The sequence below is a fragment of the Watersipora subatra genome, chromosome 8 (genome assembly GCF_963576615.1).
Source record: "Watersipora subatra chromosome 8, tzWatSuba1.1, whole genome shotgun sequence".
Classification (NCBI taxonomy): domain Eukaryota; kingdom Metazoa; phylum Bryozoa; class Gymnolaemata; order Cheilostomatida; family Watersiporidae; genus Watersipora; species Watersipora subatra.
Window position 1 is genome coordinate 57,032,108 of NC_088715.1, and position 18,494 is coordinate 57,050,601.

Below are 18,494 nucleotides of genomic sequence, written 5' to 3' on the forward strand. Positions count from 1 at the left end.
CGCTGGTACACTGTATATTTTAATGACAAATGTGTTTTTTGAAAATTATTAACATTTGATCACCGTTTACAAGACAACTTCACTTAAACTTGTGTGCAAACTAACTTGACGGCTGCATATAAACTGAGAATAAACGTTGTGCGTAATGGCTGACAAGCGATGTTTTGATGAGCAAATAAGCTGTTCTTTGGCTCCACTCAAACATACTACAGGGAGCAGGTGCTACTTTTTAATATTGCCTCATCAAGATGGTAACATCACACTAATCTCAACTTACAGTCTGCGATGGCCACAATTACTTTACTCTAATATATGCAATTGTCAAACGTATCAAGGCCATTTAATATCATATTGGAAGTTAGGGTCAAGTTGAAAAAGCACAAATTAGCAAAAGCATATCTAGTTCTAGTCTATGATTTAGAAAAAGAATGAATTCTAGCCGGTATAAAACACTAACAAATATTTTGCTCTCAGAAAAGCAGACAGGAATAAAGACAGCAAGTCGCTAAAAAACTTTGAAATGCTACAAAAGAACTACAATAAAAAATATATTATTCGGTTTTGGTAAGTACTATAATTTAAAATAAACACAAAACTTTGTACCAAAATTAAATGACTGACCTGAAACATCTGTCAGTAATTTTTGTAAAAGCCAACAGCAAAAATAACAGCCATAATCTAACTTTTTTTTATATTATATATTCAAAACGAATAATTTATAATCTCGGGTAGTATGAAGTGCTATTAATGAATGAGATATTTCCGGCAACGGCTTGGATCATTAAACCATTGGTCAATGTGAGCTTGGGAGGGCATTGCAGGCCTCTCATTGGCCAATCTGCATAGCTCGCACCCTCCAAAGCCTCGACTAGTATCTATACTGTAGTTGTACCGCCATTCATGATATCGATTGTAAGCGGCATCGTCCTGCATAAGGCGCTTCAGGTGGGCACCCAGAGCTTTCACAGAGCTGAAGTTGCTTACGTGAACAAATGAGTTGGGAGGAGCAATGCTGGTGTAGTCTTCTATAGAGAGACCACCCATAGCAACGGGCAAGAAGTAACCTGGTGAAGCCAACCTGTCCCAAAGCTTCTCCGTAATATAATCTTTGCATAAGGAGTTTTCAAACGCGAGGTAAAATCGATAAGGTCTATTGAATCGTAATTCGCAATCGGGATTGCTTCCTTTCGAAAGTCGAGGGCATGGAGAGCGCATGAATCCATATCCCTTGCACTGAGTGCTATAGATGTCAACGTCGACATACTTCTTCAGTTCAAGCATCAGAGCCTTCCTGTCATAATTTGATGATCCACAATTAGACAAATATGCAAATGCTCCTTTGGCTTTGTTAGCAGCAAAGTTAATGTTTGGTTTCAGATCTGTTTGACGTTTTATAGACTTGCCCCAAGGATAATAAATATTTGAGTCTTTTCTATACAACATTGATGCATTGAAATGAGAATTATATTTGGCTGAAAACCTATTGAACATATATGAAGACGACTCGTAACTCATAATAACCCAGTACTGACGCTGGCGTACACTCCATGGCACACTCGGAAAGTCTTTAAAAAACTTTTCAGCAAAGATAACCACAGCGGCTTCATCTACACCAATGAATTTCGTAGAGTTACGACTGATGCAGTTTTTGTACACGCAGTGCTCAAGGTCAAGGAGACCCGCCCATGGTTGGCGTTGCCACAGTTGCGTAGCGCCAAATATTATATGCTGGACATCGCTTGAATCAGCAGGAGATATTGCGGTAGTGCTGGTATAATTGTAGGAAGTGTTAGAGCTGCCCTGAACAGGGTCGACTGTATCTGGAAATTGGCTTGGAATATCATCAAGAAATCGCGGAGTAGAGATGAAGATTCGAAAAGGAAGGGGAGAAACATCGAGGTGGTAGAGCCATGAACATGATAATCCAACAGCAATCAGTATAAAGGCTAACACATAGTTCCTGTTCAACATGCCTGTCAAACATCTGTCCTGCAATAAGAAGGCAACATTCATCTGGAGTGAACACCCACACATTTATTTTTCATTGACTTACAAACATGAGACATTAAAATTACACACTCATAAATGTGCAGTTTAAGATCGACAACCATAATTACGTTGCATGCTACATTGGTTCAACGACGATAAACGCAACACTATGCTAGCATGTTAAAACCAATAAACTGAATGTTACATTGAATTATTACCAAAACAAATGCTGAATACCCTACAGGATGAAAATATTTGCGGAGTTAAGTTTCGCGCAAATTGTCTTTTTCATGCATACTCGCGGACTGAATTATTCGCGGGTGAACACAATCACTCTCTATTAAAAGTTAACTCTATTGCAGCTAGCAATAGAGTTAACTCTTCGCATGTGTATACAACACATTTAGGTTTCTATTTAGCCGACAACTACGAGCCGATCATACTGAGCTATGGTATAAATTTCTTCTCGTGTCCAGAGGTTTTCACGAATATTCATCGGTTTGGAGGCCCTTGATGAACTAACAACTTGTGGTAAGTAATGAGTTTTTTCAAAACCATTTACTAAATTAATAATGGACTTTTAATTGGGTAAGACAAAATATTTATTTTTCTCGATCACTAACGCTTCATTATTCGTTTTAGTGTGAGAGAGCCCAATAATCTGCATGACCCATTTGCAGTAAAACTAATAGACGCAGCTTTTTCATCATACGCGGAGGCAAAATGACTGCAAAGGTGGTGGATGTCACTCATAGGAGATCACCGATCATTCAGGGAGGTCTTGAAATTGAGGTAGAAGAGACCGCAGCTGCTAACGAGGAGAACGTATCTGTTTTAAAAAAGGAACATGAATGCCTTTACGATCACAAATTTTTGGCCAACCTGCAGAATGTTGCAATAGTAAGCCACGAGGACAGTTCTGATGATAACTGCCTTACCAGCATGTAGTAGTGAGAGAATCGCCTTTAGCATCTACCCAAGACAGTGACAGCGATATAGAGCTGCTATTACCAAAATAACTAGTCAGAGAACACCATTACACGCTAGTATTTACTTATCAAAAGTATCCATTTAATTTTATTGCCAGACGTCCGCTATATGGGCCAAACTGTTTTTATTTACTCCATTCATCGTTTGTAAAATTTTATTTGTATTTGAAATATTTTATTTGTACACTCAAGTTTGTAATAAATTATAAGGTAATATATCTATACATAAAAATATCTCTATATAAATATCTCTACATATGAATATATATATATGTATATGTATATATATGAATGTATAATCATGTTTGCTGCAGCGATATCAAGGAGTTGTTGTTGTTGATGAAGGGGTCTAGGTTGACTGGTTGCTTCTCTGCCAATATTCCTGCCTTAATGAATATTACTACTTGTCTCTAGTTTTCGTAATAGGTTCTGTTTTATTCTCAATCTGCAGTAAACACAAAAGAAAAATATTAACAAGTGCAAAGGAAGTACAAAAACAATAGCATAAGTATTGAATGAAAGCGATCAGTTCTTAAACAAGAGAATGAACTAACCAGGGTTGGCATAGTATTTCCCATGACGGTTATTACAGCCGGTTTATATCGCCCCGGGAAAAACTCATTTTTGTCCAAAAATGGGAAAAAGCGGGAAAAACTAAAAAACCTCTTTTTTGACAAGTTGACTAATGCTTAAGCAAAGAATAACAATACACTTATACCATTAGCTGTCATAGAGCTTCTTTATGGTTCTTTAACAGTACAGAGGCTAAGAAAGCGCATAACTTTTATAATTGGTTTATTTATTAAATATTGAATGAAAAGACCAGATCACATGATAATATTCGTTTATTTACATATATTAAATAGTAATATTGAATGAAAAGCAAAATTGATATGTGTGAAACATGACAGTAAGCATAATACAACAATTGGAAAATATAAAAACACATGAGGATAATGCCACAGAGTTGAGACCGGTGAACTGAACAAATGGATTAGAGTATTGAGAATTGATTGTCTAAAACTTAATCCTCATATTCATACCCTAAAGAAATTGCTTTTAGGTTTTGGTATCAAGCTACCAGTTTGGACGCTTTCTCCACCCCAAGCCTGTTGTGCAGCTTGGTCTGCACCAAGGAAAAGCGCTAAACAATACACTTCAAAACAGTTCTATTATTGGACTGTAAAAGGCTCATCGTTATTTAACGTTGGCCCGTATCTTGGGTGTTGATTTTTTCTAATTTTTCCATTTTTCCCACTTTTAAACACTATTTTATTTCCATTGCTATTGATTGATATAAATATGGAGTCACACAACTAATTGTTTAGTCCAATTTTCCATTTTTATTAAATTTCATTGTTTAGCATAATATTTGGATAAAAATTTTTAGAGTTAATATTTGCCAGTTTTTCCCGGTTTTCACCAGTTGTTCCCGGTTTTTACCAGTTGTTCCCAGTTTTTACCAGTTTCTACCAGCAAAAATGCCAACCTTGGAACTAACGCAGTTAATTATGGAAAAACGTATCTGCACTGCAAATCAAATACATACCATAATGTCCAGATCAGAATCATTATCATCATCAACTTTGGTATTAGAGATTGATGGAGTTGATTTTAATGTAAAAAGCTGTAGGAAAGATTTTTGCAATGACAATGCTGTGCCAAATAACTTATGAAGACCATGAATAATTTTGTAAAGAAGTGTGATGCATTGGCAATGGGGTTAACTCGAAGCCCCGGCGATGATTTTAAAAAAGTTTGGATCTCAGCTACGCTTAGCACTTCTGCCTAGCGGCTAGTTTTTAATATGAGGCAGTAGTTATTCTTCCTTGTGTTTACAAAGAGAACTAATTCTTCGCGGAATTTAATAATTCCCGGGTATTGACTGCTCGCGAAATATTAAATCTATCGAATATTTTCATCCTGTAGGGTAATAACTGTTGAGACTTGTTAAAATATTTCATTTTGTCACAGATAAGCAATCAAGACAATGCTTCAACAAAAATTGGGCAGCACAAAATATGCAGACAATTTTCATAGCATTCGCTTGGCATACATTAGGGACCAGTGAAATAAATTATATATAAACATTGGTTATGAATAAGCAGCTGGTTCATCATTTAATTAAAGCTAAAACGTAATGAATTATGTTATGTATATGAACTATTCCAATAGAGACCAAACAAACTAAATTATTATACCTTTGTGTAGAGGAATGTTAAAAGTGTTTCATATAATCGATGTACCAGCGTTCGTAACTAATTTATTCATAAATAATTATATAACTGCTAAATGAAAATAGTTATATATACCTAAAAATTATTTTTGAACTTACAACTTGAGCAAAATATTTACAATGACAACAAAAACAGGTACAAGTCTCTGAAGCTTAACATTGCTATGCTAGTTCAAACTATTAGAATACAATTATTATATTACTGGACATCTATCCTGGCTTTGACAAAAGTTAATGATGGCTTGAGACTTCATGTTTTCATTTTTGTTAAGTACATAGTGTTTATATGCATTTATTCAGGACACAGTTTATATTAACAATAAAGCTGATTGACAGACAGCACACTGGCGACATCGGTTAGAAACTAAAAGTAAGAAATGAAACAAAAATCTTACATTCGATAAGGAAATAATATTATCAAAGCATTAATGTTTGCTTATCTTACATGTAATCAGAGGCTGTACATGTTTTACAAAGCCATATTGAACAAACAATAGCTCTATGATCTTGGTTGGATATGTCTGAGTCCAGTGGCACGTGAAACTTGACGACTGGAGACATGCCCAGTTGCAGAGAGCAATTTGGGTTAGGAAGTAATTCCTGCCATAGAGTAATAAATTCACCAGATGAGGGTATAGATCTATGTCTGTTTGAAACAAACTTATAGTGATTGACTAACAGCCAAGTGCTTTCCACACGTTATATTACACTATACCAGGGGTAGGGAACCTATGGATTTTGAGTCATATGTGGCTTTTTTGAGGATTGCATCTGGCTCTTTGATAAATTAGTTGAAAAATAATCCATTATTTGGCTGTTAATTTAATTAACATAATAATACAAATTATGCTGAAATTACTGTAGCAACAAGCAAAATAAAAAATAACGTCCATTTAGCAGAAACAGATTTTCATTTGCAACTTTTTGATGTGGCGCGCGCAGCAGAGAGTTTCTAGTGCTTTTTGTACTCTGCTCTGCACAGGCCGCATAAAGACCGCATGAGTTATTTTTAGATACAAAAGTAAACACTTCATACCAAAATATGGCTAAAAGAAAAAATTGTTATTTGAACATAGTTGTTCAAAATAAATACAGTTTTCTAATGCTCTAAAATTGCTCAAACATACTAAATTTGTTGGTTTTCCTTTTCAAGGTTATGTTTTCGAGATTTAAAATATACATATGGCTCTCTTAGAATTAAATTTTAAAACATGTGGGTTTTTTGCTCCCTCAGTCAAAAAAGGTTCCAGATCCCTGCACTATACAGTACATGTACAGTAATTCACTCTGCATGTGGCTGACTAATTGAGTGCTCTTTCTTTAATATTCTTTGCAAACCTTTCATTTCTAACGGTAATAAATAAATGCTCCTGAGCAGGAGATGTAACAATGACATACATGTATGACCACAACTTATCGACTTTGAGGGAGTCGGTGAACAGTATATGACCAAATAACAGCTGTCTACATTGTCTGACCAGGTGCTAGAAAACAAACTCTACCAGCAGAATGTTTGTAACATTAAGCACGTACCTTGCCAGATTTAAAGCATCTTCATGGTGAGTGAAGTGGATATTTGCAGCTCCTACAAGAGTATAGCATTCAACATCAGTCACTGAGCTCGATTGGCTTCACTTTTGTCTTACATGTACAACATTAGGGTCATCTGTCACCAGCTAATAATGTCTTGTGAGGAGGAAGGCTCATCAACACTGTGGTAACAGAAAACGACTTATCCACAGGCGGTGTCAAGCATTCCAATGTCAGTCTGTGTGTCAGAACCAGTGTAAGTTGTCTGAACCAAATGATTGAGAGTCTGTGTGTCATGAAGGCAAAATCAGATGCACAGAAGAGTGCTTCAAAGCCTAATTAAATATGGCACTGATAAGCTTTTAATCATTGAAGACACTGCGTGTGTAAATGAATACCCGGATCCTTCAAGACTATGCACAACGGTCTTGACAATATTGCGGAAATATTGCTCACTGGGTATGAAAGTCTGCTAGAAGTTTAAAAAAAATTTAATCACTAGACAATCAGTACATACATAATCAGGTTTAATTATCCTTGACCTCTCTCAACAAATGAGAGTGAGCAGATTTGTAACCTCAAAAACAGAGTAAACATTTCATTGAGAGTGTTTTTATTGTTATGGTTATGAATGGTAGCAAACAGTGTTTAACAGTACAACTTGATTACATTGGGTGATGATTTTCTTTGATGCAGAAAGTGATGTGTTCCAGCCTACAACTTGATTACATGGGGTGATGATTTTCTTTGATGCAGAAAGTGATGTGTTCCAGCCTACAACTTGATTACATGGGGTGATGATTTTCTTTGAATGCAGAAAGTGATGTGTTCCAGCCTACAACTTGATTACATGGGATGATGATTTTCTTTGATGGATGAAGTGCTGTGTTCAACCCAACAACTTGATTACACGGGGTGATGATTTTCTTTGATGCAGTGATGTGTTCAACCCTACAACTTGGTTACATGGGGTGATGATTTTCTTTGATGGATGAAGTGCTGCGTTCAACTCAAAGTGCTAGGAACAGAAGGATGTGTTTTTATTGCTAACACTGATGTATTCGGTGCTGCGCCCAACAACTTGGTGTTTTTAAACCTCTCATGTTTCAATACCTGGTTCTACTGGTGCCAAACACTTGAAATTAAAAACTGTTAAATATGATGTCAAGTAATAATCTACATATATACCTATATGTAGATTATCTATATATCTAATCTATATACTATATAATAAAAAAAGGTGATAGAGAATTTTTATGAAAAAAGCATCAGGAATTATTTGTTAATACTTTTCACAGTAACATTGGTTTTTCTTAAATAGCTAACCAGTAGAAGACTAACTAATCAAGATTTTAGCTTGTTTGTTGATAACAAATTTTGTTTGTACCATTTTAAACTTGGTACTAGTCTTAGTTTTACATGCTACTATTAGCATATATTGTACTACTGAATAATATATAGAAAATAAAGATGTAATATAGGATTGGACAAGTGGGATTATGATAAGGTTAGTCTTCTAGTTCTACTAATGTGACTAAAAATTATTATATTGTCTATTCACTTAAAGGATGCTAAAATTTGATTCACATAATATACATGTAAAGTGATCACTAACAATCTACTATATAAACGGCAAAAAATCTGTCGGTGTATTTGTGTGTGTGTGTGTGAGTGCGTCCACCTTATAGAGTAGTCTTTCCTTTTTTCGTCATACGAATTTCGGTCATACGAAACGAACTGAATTAATATGAGCACTGTACTTTTCGGACTATTAGCCGCTACTTCTTTCTGATGGTTTGAGCCATTCGGCTTATATAAAACTATTCGACTATTCTGTGATTTTTTCTTTCACCGCTAAGGCGCATTAACTGGAATCTCTGGTTAGTGCGCCTCTATACATAACCTATTCATCGTTTTCCCGTTTTCCCATAATGATGTAATAATTATAACTCTATGAATTTTTTTAGCTCTATGACACGGAATGCTTTTTTGTTTTCGCCGTATTAGGGCTAATGTTTTTTTGGCAAGCGATACCGACAATAGACTCTTTCGATATTAGAATTTGGCGAGTAAATTTTATTAACTCTATAAAACACGATGCCTCTTTTACGTTTTTGTGAACCTCTATTTCTGGCTTTTCTTAAGGTTCAATTGCTAAATCGCCTTGAAGGTTAATACTTTTCACGCAGACAATCGTATTATCTCGAGTAGGAATAGCCTCTAGAATCTAGATTAACTCACCTTCGATCAGAGAAATACACTACAAGATCTCATTTCTACATATCGTCCTACCAGTATCGTCGTATTCAGAGTTTTGATGGATAGCTGTGAGTGGAACAGTAACTTTTTTTATACACACACTTCTATGCAAGAAATGTTATTATTAATTCAACATATTCAGAATGTTTATTTTGTTTTCTCAGTTCGTATAAATTGTATCAATACCGAATCATCTCTTATTGTAATCGTAACAAAACAGACTCGATTTAGCTATAACTTGCTAATTATTTCACTTTTACATCTAAACCCTTTTATAGCCGTTTTATTTTTTTTAATTTATTTGACCTGCACGAAACATTTTTCTCATGATATGAAGTTTAAAAGTTGTTTGACAAAGTTTGAAATTTGAAAGTTTGAAACTTTTTTATTACCCGGGCAACACCGGGTTGTACAGCTAGGTGTATTAGCTTACACATCTTTCCTTCTAACTCTAACCAATTAGTTTTCGTAATTAATTTCACATTTTACAAAAAAAATTTGTAAGATTACTGTAAGATTTATCATGTAAGATTACAAGTATCAGTTATTGCTCACTCTCTTATATTTACATACATTTACTTACTATGAGAAATATACATGTATATATAGGTATATAAACTTACAATCTCTTATTACATTTATAAACTTCTTATAACTTTTGATGTTCATAATATAAGTTTTTTAAAGTTGGTTTCATCGTCGTTATTATTTTAACTTGCATTCTTTTAAACATAATTTGAGTATCATGTTTGAAGTTTAAAAATTATTCATTTCCCAATCACTGTTATTATTACTTGATTAGTTTCTAATCTTTATTATTAATATTAGTTTTTATTCAATTATTTTTGGCACACATCGTTCTAATAAAATTACAACCACAAAATACTACCATATTCTATCATATTTTTTAGTATTGTCGTATTCAAAGAATTGATGGATAACTTATGGTAGAACTGTAACCCTTTTATACCCACAAACTTTTATTATGCAAGAATTGCTATTACTAATTCAACATATTCAGGAATTTTATTTTGTTTTCTCAGTTTGCATTAATTGTATCATTACCTAATCATCTTTTATTGTAATTGTAGCAAAACCGACTTAATTTAGCTATTACTTGCTAGTTATTTCACATTTACATCTAATCCCTTTTACAATTGTTTTCTTTTTTTAAATTTATTTGACCAGCAAAAACATTTTCCTCATGATATCAAGTTTGAAAGTTACAGTTGTTTGACAAAGTTTGAAAAACTTTACAGTTGTTTTTATTTTCTCTCAAATTATTTCAACTACACAAAACACTTTTCTCATGATATGTAGTTTGAAAGTTAGAATGGCAAATGATGTTATATATGTTAAATAAAAATAAAATTTCTGTGCATAAACTTTTTACAGCTTATGGTGTAAAATAGCAACTACAAGCTTAGCAAGGACAGCTTATGATGTAAAATGTTGAAATAAGACTTTACCGAAGTCGTTTCTCGCCTTGGAGCCGATCAAAATTTAAGTAATTTTATTTTAATGGGAAAAATTGTTTCGGATCACGAACAACTCGGTTTTCGAACAACCGTCTGAAACGAATTATGTTCGAGAACCGAGGTTCCACTATAAGTTATTAAAAGATATAGGTCGCTGAAAGTTATGAAATTTTAAATTTACATTGGTTTGAAAACCTTAACAGTCGTTTTATTTATTTATAAATCAGTTTACTCCTGCGTAAAACCTTTTCCTCATGATAAGAAGTTTGAAAGTTAAAGCTGTTTGAAAACCTTTACAGTTGTTTTATTGTCTCTCTGAATTTATTTCAACTACACAAAACACTTCTCTCATGATATGTAGTTTGAATGTTAGAATGGCAAATGCTGTTATATGTTAAATACAAATCAATTTTCTGTCCAAAAACTTTTTTTACTACCTGGGCAAAGCCGGGTAACACAGCTAGTAATTTATAAAAGAAAGTTAACTCCTGTATAGTCGAGATTCATAAATTTGACTCTTTACAATGAAACATCCTGTGTAGCCAAACCGCTGCATGATTAGCAAGACATTAACATACCGATTATACACTACAGATTAAAAAAATCAAGGATACAGACGAGCGATTGTTCCTTTTCTTCAATGGTCTCAGTATTTCACTACATTTATTAACAGGAGTAAAGATGGACGGAATATGTTAAAGAGTAAATAATATATATAACAAAAGTAAAAAAAGTGAGGTTTTAATTGTTATTTTACATCAATATGACAAACGAGACCATGGCTAGGTGACGTATAAGTTCAGTGGTACTCCATGCAACTTACTCTAAATTAAACTCATGTAGCATCTAGAACCATGAATAGAATAATAGATGATATAAACAGGATAACCTTTTTAAGTAGCACTCAAAATTAATTTAAGGCCTGCCGAATTTGATTTTCCTAAAGCAAAAGTGTAGATGCATCGGAAAATGAGATGGTTAAAATGACTTGATAAAATGAATTCAAATTAATATAGTGTTTATCTTATCAAAAGTACAAAAAAACTTAAATCTTGACTACATAAAAAACATAATAATACCGAAGCCACGCTTAGAGCCTTATATAAAAATGAACTAAGCAAAAATTGAACTCAGGTACACAGGTTTTGCAGTCAAGAGCACTACCAACTATACCGCTGGACCACCTTTAACACGATGGAATAATTGTGTACATAATGATTCCACATGATGATAATCACTCACGCTGCACGGGTCTGTCAGCGTACTAGTATGTATAAAACATATGTGACATTTAATATTCTTGTTAGAGAATACATTTTACTTTTTTGTCACTCTGAGATGGCTTCGATTATGTTATAAAGGCAAAGGCAAATTAAATAAATTATTTTGAAGCGTTGCATATCCTATGTGTGATATTGTTGTAGTGAAAAAATGAAAATAGGAGAGCAAAATATAATTACCAAATATGCTTACAGACGTTTTAGAAAACACAAAACATTTATAGCACGCATAAACTCTTTCATGTCTTTTTATACAATCTGCAATGTAATATTTAGCAAATTTAACAAACTTTTGATACCATTCATGAAACACAGTTCACTAGTTAAATAAATTTTAAAGTCCTTAATGAGATGCGCAAGTTTCTTCCGTGATAGATTTGAAAAGCCAAACCATTACAACGTGATACTCGTGATTTCAACTCTGCAAAGTTGAATGCTTTGATCAATGAACTCTATGATATCATACACTTTGCCCGATGAGCTTTGTGCTAAAATGTGCAGTGACCTATGAACTGTGCGAACTACAAAACTCTGTGAAGACAAATGATTTGGCCCAGTGACTAAAAGCCAGTTCACACTATATCACGATATCTCGGCGTTGATGTCTCAATACTTCAGTGGTCATCGATGAAAACAATGTTCACACCATCAATGAACCATTCACGTTTGCATCAGCAAATAATCCGTGAAATAGGGTTCTCATTTTTCATTATAATTTTTTTCAAAGGAACTTCTTTGTTTTCACGTGCTCGAATCAAACACTAGTCCTACAGCAACTATCATAAACAGAAATAAATTAATCATGCTATCCGCGACAGCAAATTATTATCACTGTCATGTAGTACTTAATGTACAAGCTATCGTTGATGCTTGGCAAAATATCAGTGCAAGCTTTCCAGACGTATCAGCGTCTCCTTGCTGATGCTATCGGCTTACAGTGCACATATTCGACGATGAACACCGAAAGAACGACGCCCACATACAGTGTCAACATACAACATATATAATATAGTATAAAACAGCCTTAAAGCCAAGCTTGTCTTCCTGATATTCAACAATGGTTTATATATATATATATTCTTATGTGTTAAAGGTACAGATCGAAACCTAAATAGTCAAACGACAACACAACATGTGCTGCAGAAGTAAACATCGTTGGACGTTGCAGCACATAATTGTATAAAGATACATAGTATTTGATTTAACTAGTTCCACAGCCCGAAAACTTAAGGATTAATACTCCAGGTGATAGCATTAAAACAAAAATATTATATGAAACCATGTCAAAACTAAGTAAAAAATTAAATTAAATGTAAGAAACTAAAGGAATTGATAATGAATGAAATGATACAACTCTTTTAATATTTCTATATTAAAAATGTGAAATGAGGCATAGCTTTGACTTCACAAGAGACAGATGGCGATGAGATGAGGAGCTAGTCTCACTTTGACTAGCTTTTAGTAGTTGTATAGAATAATAACAAAACTGATAAAAAGCAACTAGGAGTCACACAAAGATGCTGCCCACAAATTAGCTAACACCACAATGATTAAAAATTGCACACCATGGAAATAGGAGAAGATACCTTCAGTTAGCTGAACTATACAGACTGAATTGAGAACTGCTCAATTAACATTTGTGCAGAAGGCTACTCCTTCAATACATAGCCAGAGCTGCTTCAAGACCTCAAACTTGAACTCATGACAACATAAGAACTTGAACGTCTTTACAAAGATAAAGCTAATAGGTTTTGCGTATAGTCTGCCAAAATCCAGTACGACAAATAGTGAAAAGGTCGAACGGTCAGAGAGCACACTAAAGAGTTGAAAGTTCAAAAAATCAAAGACAAAAAAAGCAGTAAAGAAAGCTAGCCAGATAACTAATTTAAAGTAGGAAAAGGTTAAATGGACACAGACTAATACTACTACTGGTCAGCACGCTCGCTCTTCTCAGTAATCTGCACAAACATGCTTGTCACCCTAGTCTCTATTTACTGATCAACAGCAATTTGACACTGCATGAAAATCATTCAAGTGGATTAAACAATACAAATACAGTCATCGTTTTGAAACGAAACCTACACGAGCGCGCAAAGTTATTTCGATCAAACAATCATACGGAAAAAGCCTATTCAGATTCAGGAGACCATTTACTAAATAAAAGTCCTTGACCTTCTCTAGAATATTTTAGCCCAAACCAACCTGTAAAGATCAGAGCATAAATACCGTAATACAACGAGAGTACAACTCCGAATTGAAAACCTTTTGTATTATTTTATAATTTCTCCCTGTTGAAAGTGGTCATATAAAGTTTAAAATAATAATATTGACAGCAGATTAATTTGTAGTGAAGATATAAGTTTTCTCATTGTTTAGTACGTTTGAAAACAAACACTGCATGCTTTATAATTTGAATTTCACAATAGCTCTGAACTGGCAGTTAGTTATTTTTATTATGAAAATTAATGATACTGAAATGGTGACTAGCTAAAATTGTTGTCAGAACACCGTGACCAAGGCTGTGGTGATCGACCTCCTAGTCACCACAATCACTGGACCGAGTTTTTCGGTCACAGAAAAAGGCTTGGTAACCATCGAGGACGCCTAAAAAAGGAAAGCATATAGCTATGCTTTTAGCACAGCCCCCTGTGGGGGCTGTATATCGTTGCTTCAACATTCTTCCGGTCAATTTGCCAAGATCACATAGATACATTAATGATATCTTGTGCAACTCTGGTCGTGTTTTAACAGCTCTTGACAACACAAAAACATATACTCCATATTACTTTATAGTTTGAGGAACAACCTATCGAGTAATTTGGCATTCAATGGAAGATGAAGCATTTTTAAGAGGCTACAACTCCAATATGCAAGACAGCAGCTGCATCTTATTCAACTAGTTTTCTGTATAGCTTGACATAGCCATAGCCTCATCACCATTCGGCATTGCACAGAGATACTGAAATACTTCTTTTGTACTGACATTATAACAATTTTGAATTGAAGGAAAAAGAAAGTCTTATCTAAACATTTTCTTCCGAGATGTCATAGGGATTGCTTTGCTAGCTTACAACTTGAGAGATGTCATAGGGATTGCTTTGCTAGCTTACAACTTGAGAGATGTCATAGAGATTGCTTTGCTAGCTTACAACTTGATAGATGTCATAGGGATTGCTTTGCTAGCTTACAACTTGAGAGATGTCATAGGGATTGCTTTGCTAGCTTACAACTTGAGAGATGTCATAGGGATTGCTTTGCTAGCTTACAACTTGAGAGATGTCATAGTGATTGCTTTGCTAGCTTACAACTTAAGAGATGTCATAGGGATTGCTTTGCTAGCTTACAACTTGAGAGATGTCATAGGGATTGCTTTGCTAGCTTACAACTTGAGAGATGTCATAGGAATTGCTTTGCTAGCTTACAACTTGAGAGATGTCATAGGGATTGCTTTGCTAGCTTACAACTTGATATATTAAAACAGAAAAATATAAAGAGCCTAAAATAGCTGTACATAAATATTATCAGTAAAGTGATCCACTCATTATGACTCTTGGAAAAAAAGAAATAGAATGAAATTTGGAACGAAAAATGGTTTGGCCCGTTGACAGAATGCCTGATATGATGAAAACTCAATACAATGAGATATTATCAGAGTATGCTAACTATCTTGAGCAGTGCCATCTGGATTATTTGTGTCCGCAAGTGACATCTTCCTGTAAACAGCAACAATGACAATGAGAGGCGTGGCAAACTAACTGGAACAAAAAAAGCCAATTCACTGTATGGTTATTGACTACCAGAATGCTCAAAGAATTGACATCTAAGGTAGGAAAAAGAGCCTTGTAGCCATAAAATTGTGTCATAGAGCATCAGAAATAATGTATGATTTGCTTGTCAACAGCAACTAATTAACAGGTAAGTCATTAACTTTTGAGAATAAAAACCTGTATCCCAACATAGACATGTAAATGAGTTGCTAAAACTTTTCCATAAAATGTGACATGAATGTAGATGTACTGAGAAGATAAACCGTGAAGCGATAGAAATGCGATAAGAAACAAATAACCAGTGTGCTAATAGTAAGCATAAGGCTGTGGAGTAAAGTAACCCATTGGAAGCGACAAACAGTCATGGCATGAGAAAGGAGAGCGGTTAAACAGAAAAGGGGTTGATACAAACATTAACAGCACCGCTAACACATAATTAGGGGTTGTGGAAAGCAAGCGAAAGCACTAACCTGGCACTCACCTAGCCTCAATTCTCGCACACTTGGGGCAGTTCTTTCCACGCTTTGCATAACACGTCGAATGGAAACAGGAGAGACAGACTATAAAATTCAAAGGAATCTTTAGACTTATTAATAGGTAGTGAAGGTTGCAACTACGACTGGAAACACAGTGTGTGCTAGATTTTCGAAGCACACAACTCCCAACTCTTGTTAATTTAGTTTTTGCTAATTTTAGTCACTCTGTATTCAAAGAATGTATTCCACACAGTACTATGTATTTCTACTACGCACTTGTACTACCTAATCACAATATGTACAGTACTTGCACTACTTACATGTATAATTGTACCATATACTTTTACTATGTACTTGTACTATGTACTTGTTCTATATACTTTTACTTTGTACTTGTACTATGTACAATAACGCAAATTCTAGATAAAGCATAGCACTTATGTGAAGTTTTTGCTTCCTACTACGTAAAAATTCCAAATAATGTAAAGTGTAGAGGTTCAAGTCAGGCGAGTTCTGAAATTCGATTTGAATGTTGCTCAACTTTGCTGCACTTGCGAGAGAAAAACGACGTGCGTATAAAAATACATATATTATATATACAACTTTCACTGCATTCTAGTTCGTTGTGATAGATCGTCAGATGTGTCGACAAAATAGAAAATAGTTGTTGCACAATTGTTTATAAATGCAAAGGCGATCGACTGGTGCAGGTGTTACAGCATCGGTCTACCAATCTGAATGTGACAAGTTGGAGTATGTATACTCGGAAGTTCTCTTTTATCCTAACCTTGAACCCTGGGTACAGAGAGACGACGAACAGGTAGTACCACCCTTTTAATTGTAAAAATATTTTCTTGTTTTGTTTTATTGTAGACATATAAAATATTCGGTATTAGTTTTACTTTGCAGAATAGACTTCGCTGTTTAGAAAAAATAAGCAAATTGTTGTACATGACCGTTGAAGATATGCACTACCCATCAACTTATTGTAAAAATCACAGCAATTATGTCTATAAAACCAGTGAGATTGATCAGACAAAGGAGACAAGTTGTCAATGCGTACCAATAACACTGCAGTTACGGTACAGCCCACAAATTAGTAGAGTTAAGTCAAGTTTTTCCTTTTTGCATGACCAAAGGGCTGAGTTTGGAAAGCTCTTAGAACAGATTAGGCAATTTGCATGTATTTTACTGTTCGTATAGCGTAAATTACCTACAATGTAAATGTTCCTGGAACAGATTATTTACATTGTAGAAGCGCCTACTGTACTTTTACTATGTACTTGTACTATATACTTGTACTATATACTTGTACTATATACTTGTACTATATACTTGTACTATATACTTGTACTATGTACTTGTGCTATATACTTGTACTATATACTTGTACTATATACTTGTAGTACAAGTATATAGCACAAGTATATAGTACAAGTATATAGTATATAGTACAAGTATATAGTACATAGTAAAAGTATATAGTACATAGTAAAAGTATATAGTACATAGTAAAAGTATATAGTACATAGTAAAAGTATATAGTACATAGTAAAAGTATATAGTACATAGTAAAAGTATATAGTACATAGTAAAAGTATATAGTACATAGTAAAAGTATATAGTACATAGTAAAAGTATATAGTACATAGTAAAAGTATATAGTACATAGTAAAAGTATATAGTACATAGTAAAAGTATATAGTACATAGTAAAAGTATATAGTACATAGTAAAAGTATATAGTACATAGTAAAAGTATATAGTACATAGTAAAAGTATATAGTACATAGTAAAAGTATATAGTACATAGTAAAAGTATATAGTACATAGTAAAAGTATATAGTACATAGTAAAAGTATATAGTACATAGTAAAAGTATATAGTACATAGTAAAAGTATATAGTACATAGTAAAAGTATATAGTACATAGTAAAAGTATATAGTACATAGTAAAAGTATATAGTACATAGTAAAAGTATATAGTACATAGTAAAAGTATATAGTACATAGTAAAAGTATATAGTACATAGTAAAAGTATATAGTACATAGTAAAAGTATATAGTACATAGTAAAAGTATATAGTACATAGTAAAAGTATATAGTACATAGTAAAAGTATATAGTACATAGTAAAAGTATATAGTACATAGTAAAAGTATATAGTACATAGTAAAAGTATATAGTACATAGTAAAAGTATATAGTACATAGTAAAAGTATATAGTACATAGTAAAAGTATATAGTACATAGTAAAAGTATATAGTACATAGTAAAAGTATATAGTACATAGTATACTTTTACTATGTACTATGTACTATATACTTATTCTCTCTCGCTCTCTCTCTCGCTCTCTCTCTCGCTCTCTCTCTCGCTCTCTCTCTCGCTCTCTCTCTCGCTCTCTCTCTCGCTCTCTCTCTCGCTCTCTCTCTCGCTCTCTCTCTCGCTCTCTCTCTCGCTCTCTCTCTCGCTCTCTCTCTCGCTCTCTCTC

General features: G+C 33.9%; 2 protein-coding genes across 9 annotated transcripts in view; both read right to left on the bottom strand.

Annotated features, from left to right (window-relative positions):
* Positions 1–216: 216 nt before the first annotated feature.
* Positions 217–13,900, bottom strand: LOC137401633 (alpha-(1,3)-fucosyltransferase C-like). 4 transcript variants are annotated; one of them, XM_068088077.1, is made up of 4 exons: positions 13,844–13,900; positions 6,748–6,926; positions 5,660–5,814; positions 217–1,989 (listed from the first exon to the last, which is right to left on the bottom strand). In XM_068088077.1, the coding sequence occupies exon 4, from the start codon at positions 1,969–1,971 to the stop codon at positions 745–747; it is 1,227 nt and encodes a 408-aa protein (XP_067944178.1). In that variant the 5' UTR covers positions 1,972–1,989; positions 5,660–5,814; positions 6,748–6,926; positions 13,844–13,900; the 3' UTR covers positions 217–744. The 4 variants fall into 4 exon arrangements, with proteins under 4 accessions (XP_067944178.1, XP_067944179.1, XP_067944176.1 ...); XM_068088078.1 differs by lacking the exon at positions 5,660–5,814 and having other exon boundaries at positions 217–1,984; XM_068088075.1 differs by lacking the exon at positions 5,660–5,814.
* A 1,319-nt stretch (positions 13,901–15,219) lies between these two features.
* The window catches only part of LOC137401540 (run domain Beclin-1-interacting and cysteine-rich domain-containing protein-like), a 30,988-nt gene continuing 27,713 nt past the window's right edge, over positions 15,220–18,494 (bottom strand). For 4 of the 5 annotated variants that reach the window (XM_068087945.1, XM_068087944.1, XM_068087946.1 and 1 more), the window contains 2 exons: positions 16,010–16,088; positions 15,220–15,474 (listed from right to left, as the gene is read on the bottom strand). In XM_068087945.1, coding sequence (XP_067944046.1) covers positions 15,420–15,474; positions 16,010–16,088 — 134 coding nt within the window. In that variant the 3' untranslated portion in view covers positions 15,220–15,419. Of the gene's footprint in view, positions 15,475–15,998; positions 16,089–18,494 lie in introns of all 5 variants that reach the window. The other variant, XM_068087947.1, reaches the window with a different exon arrangement.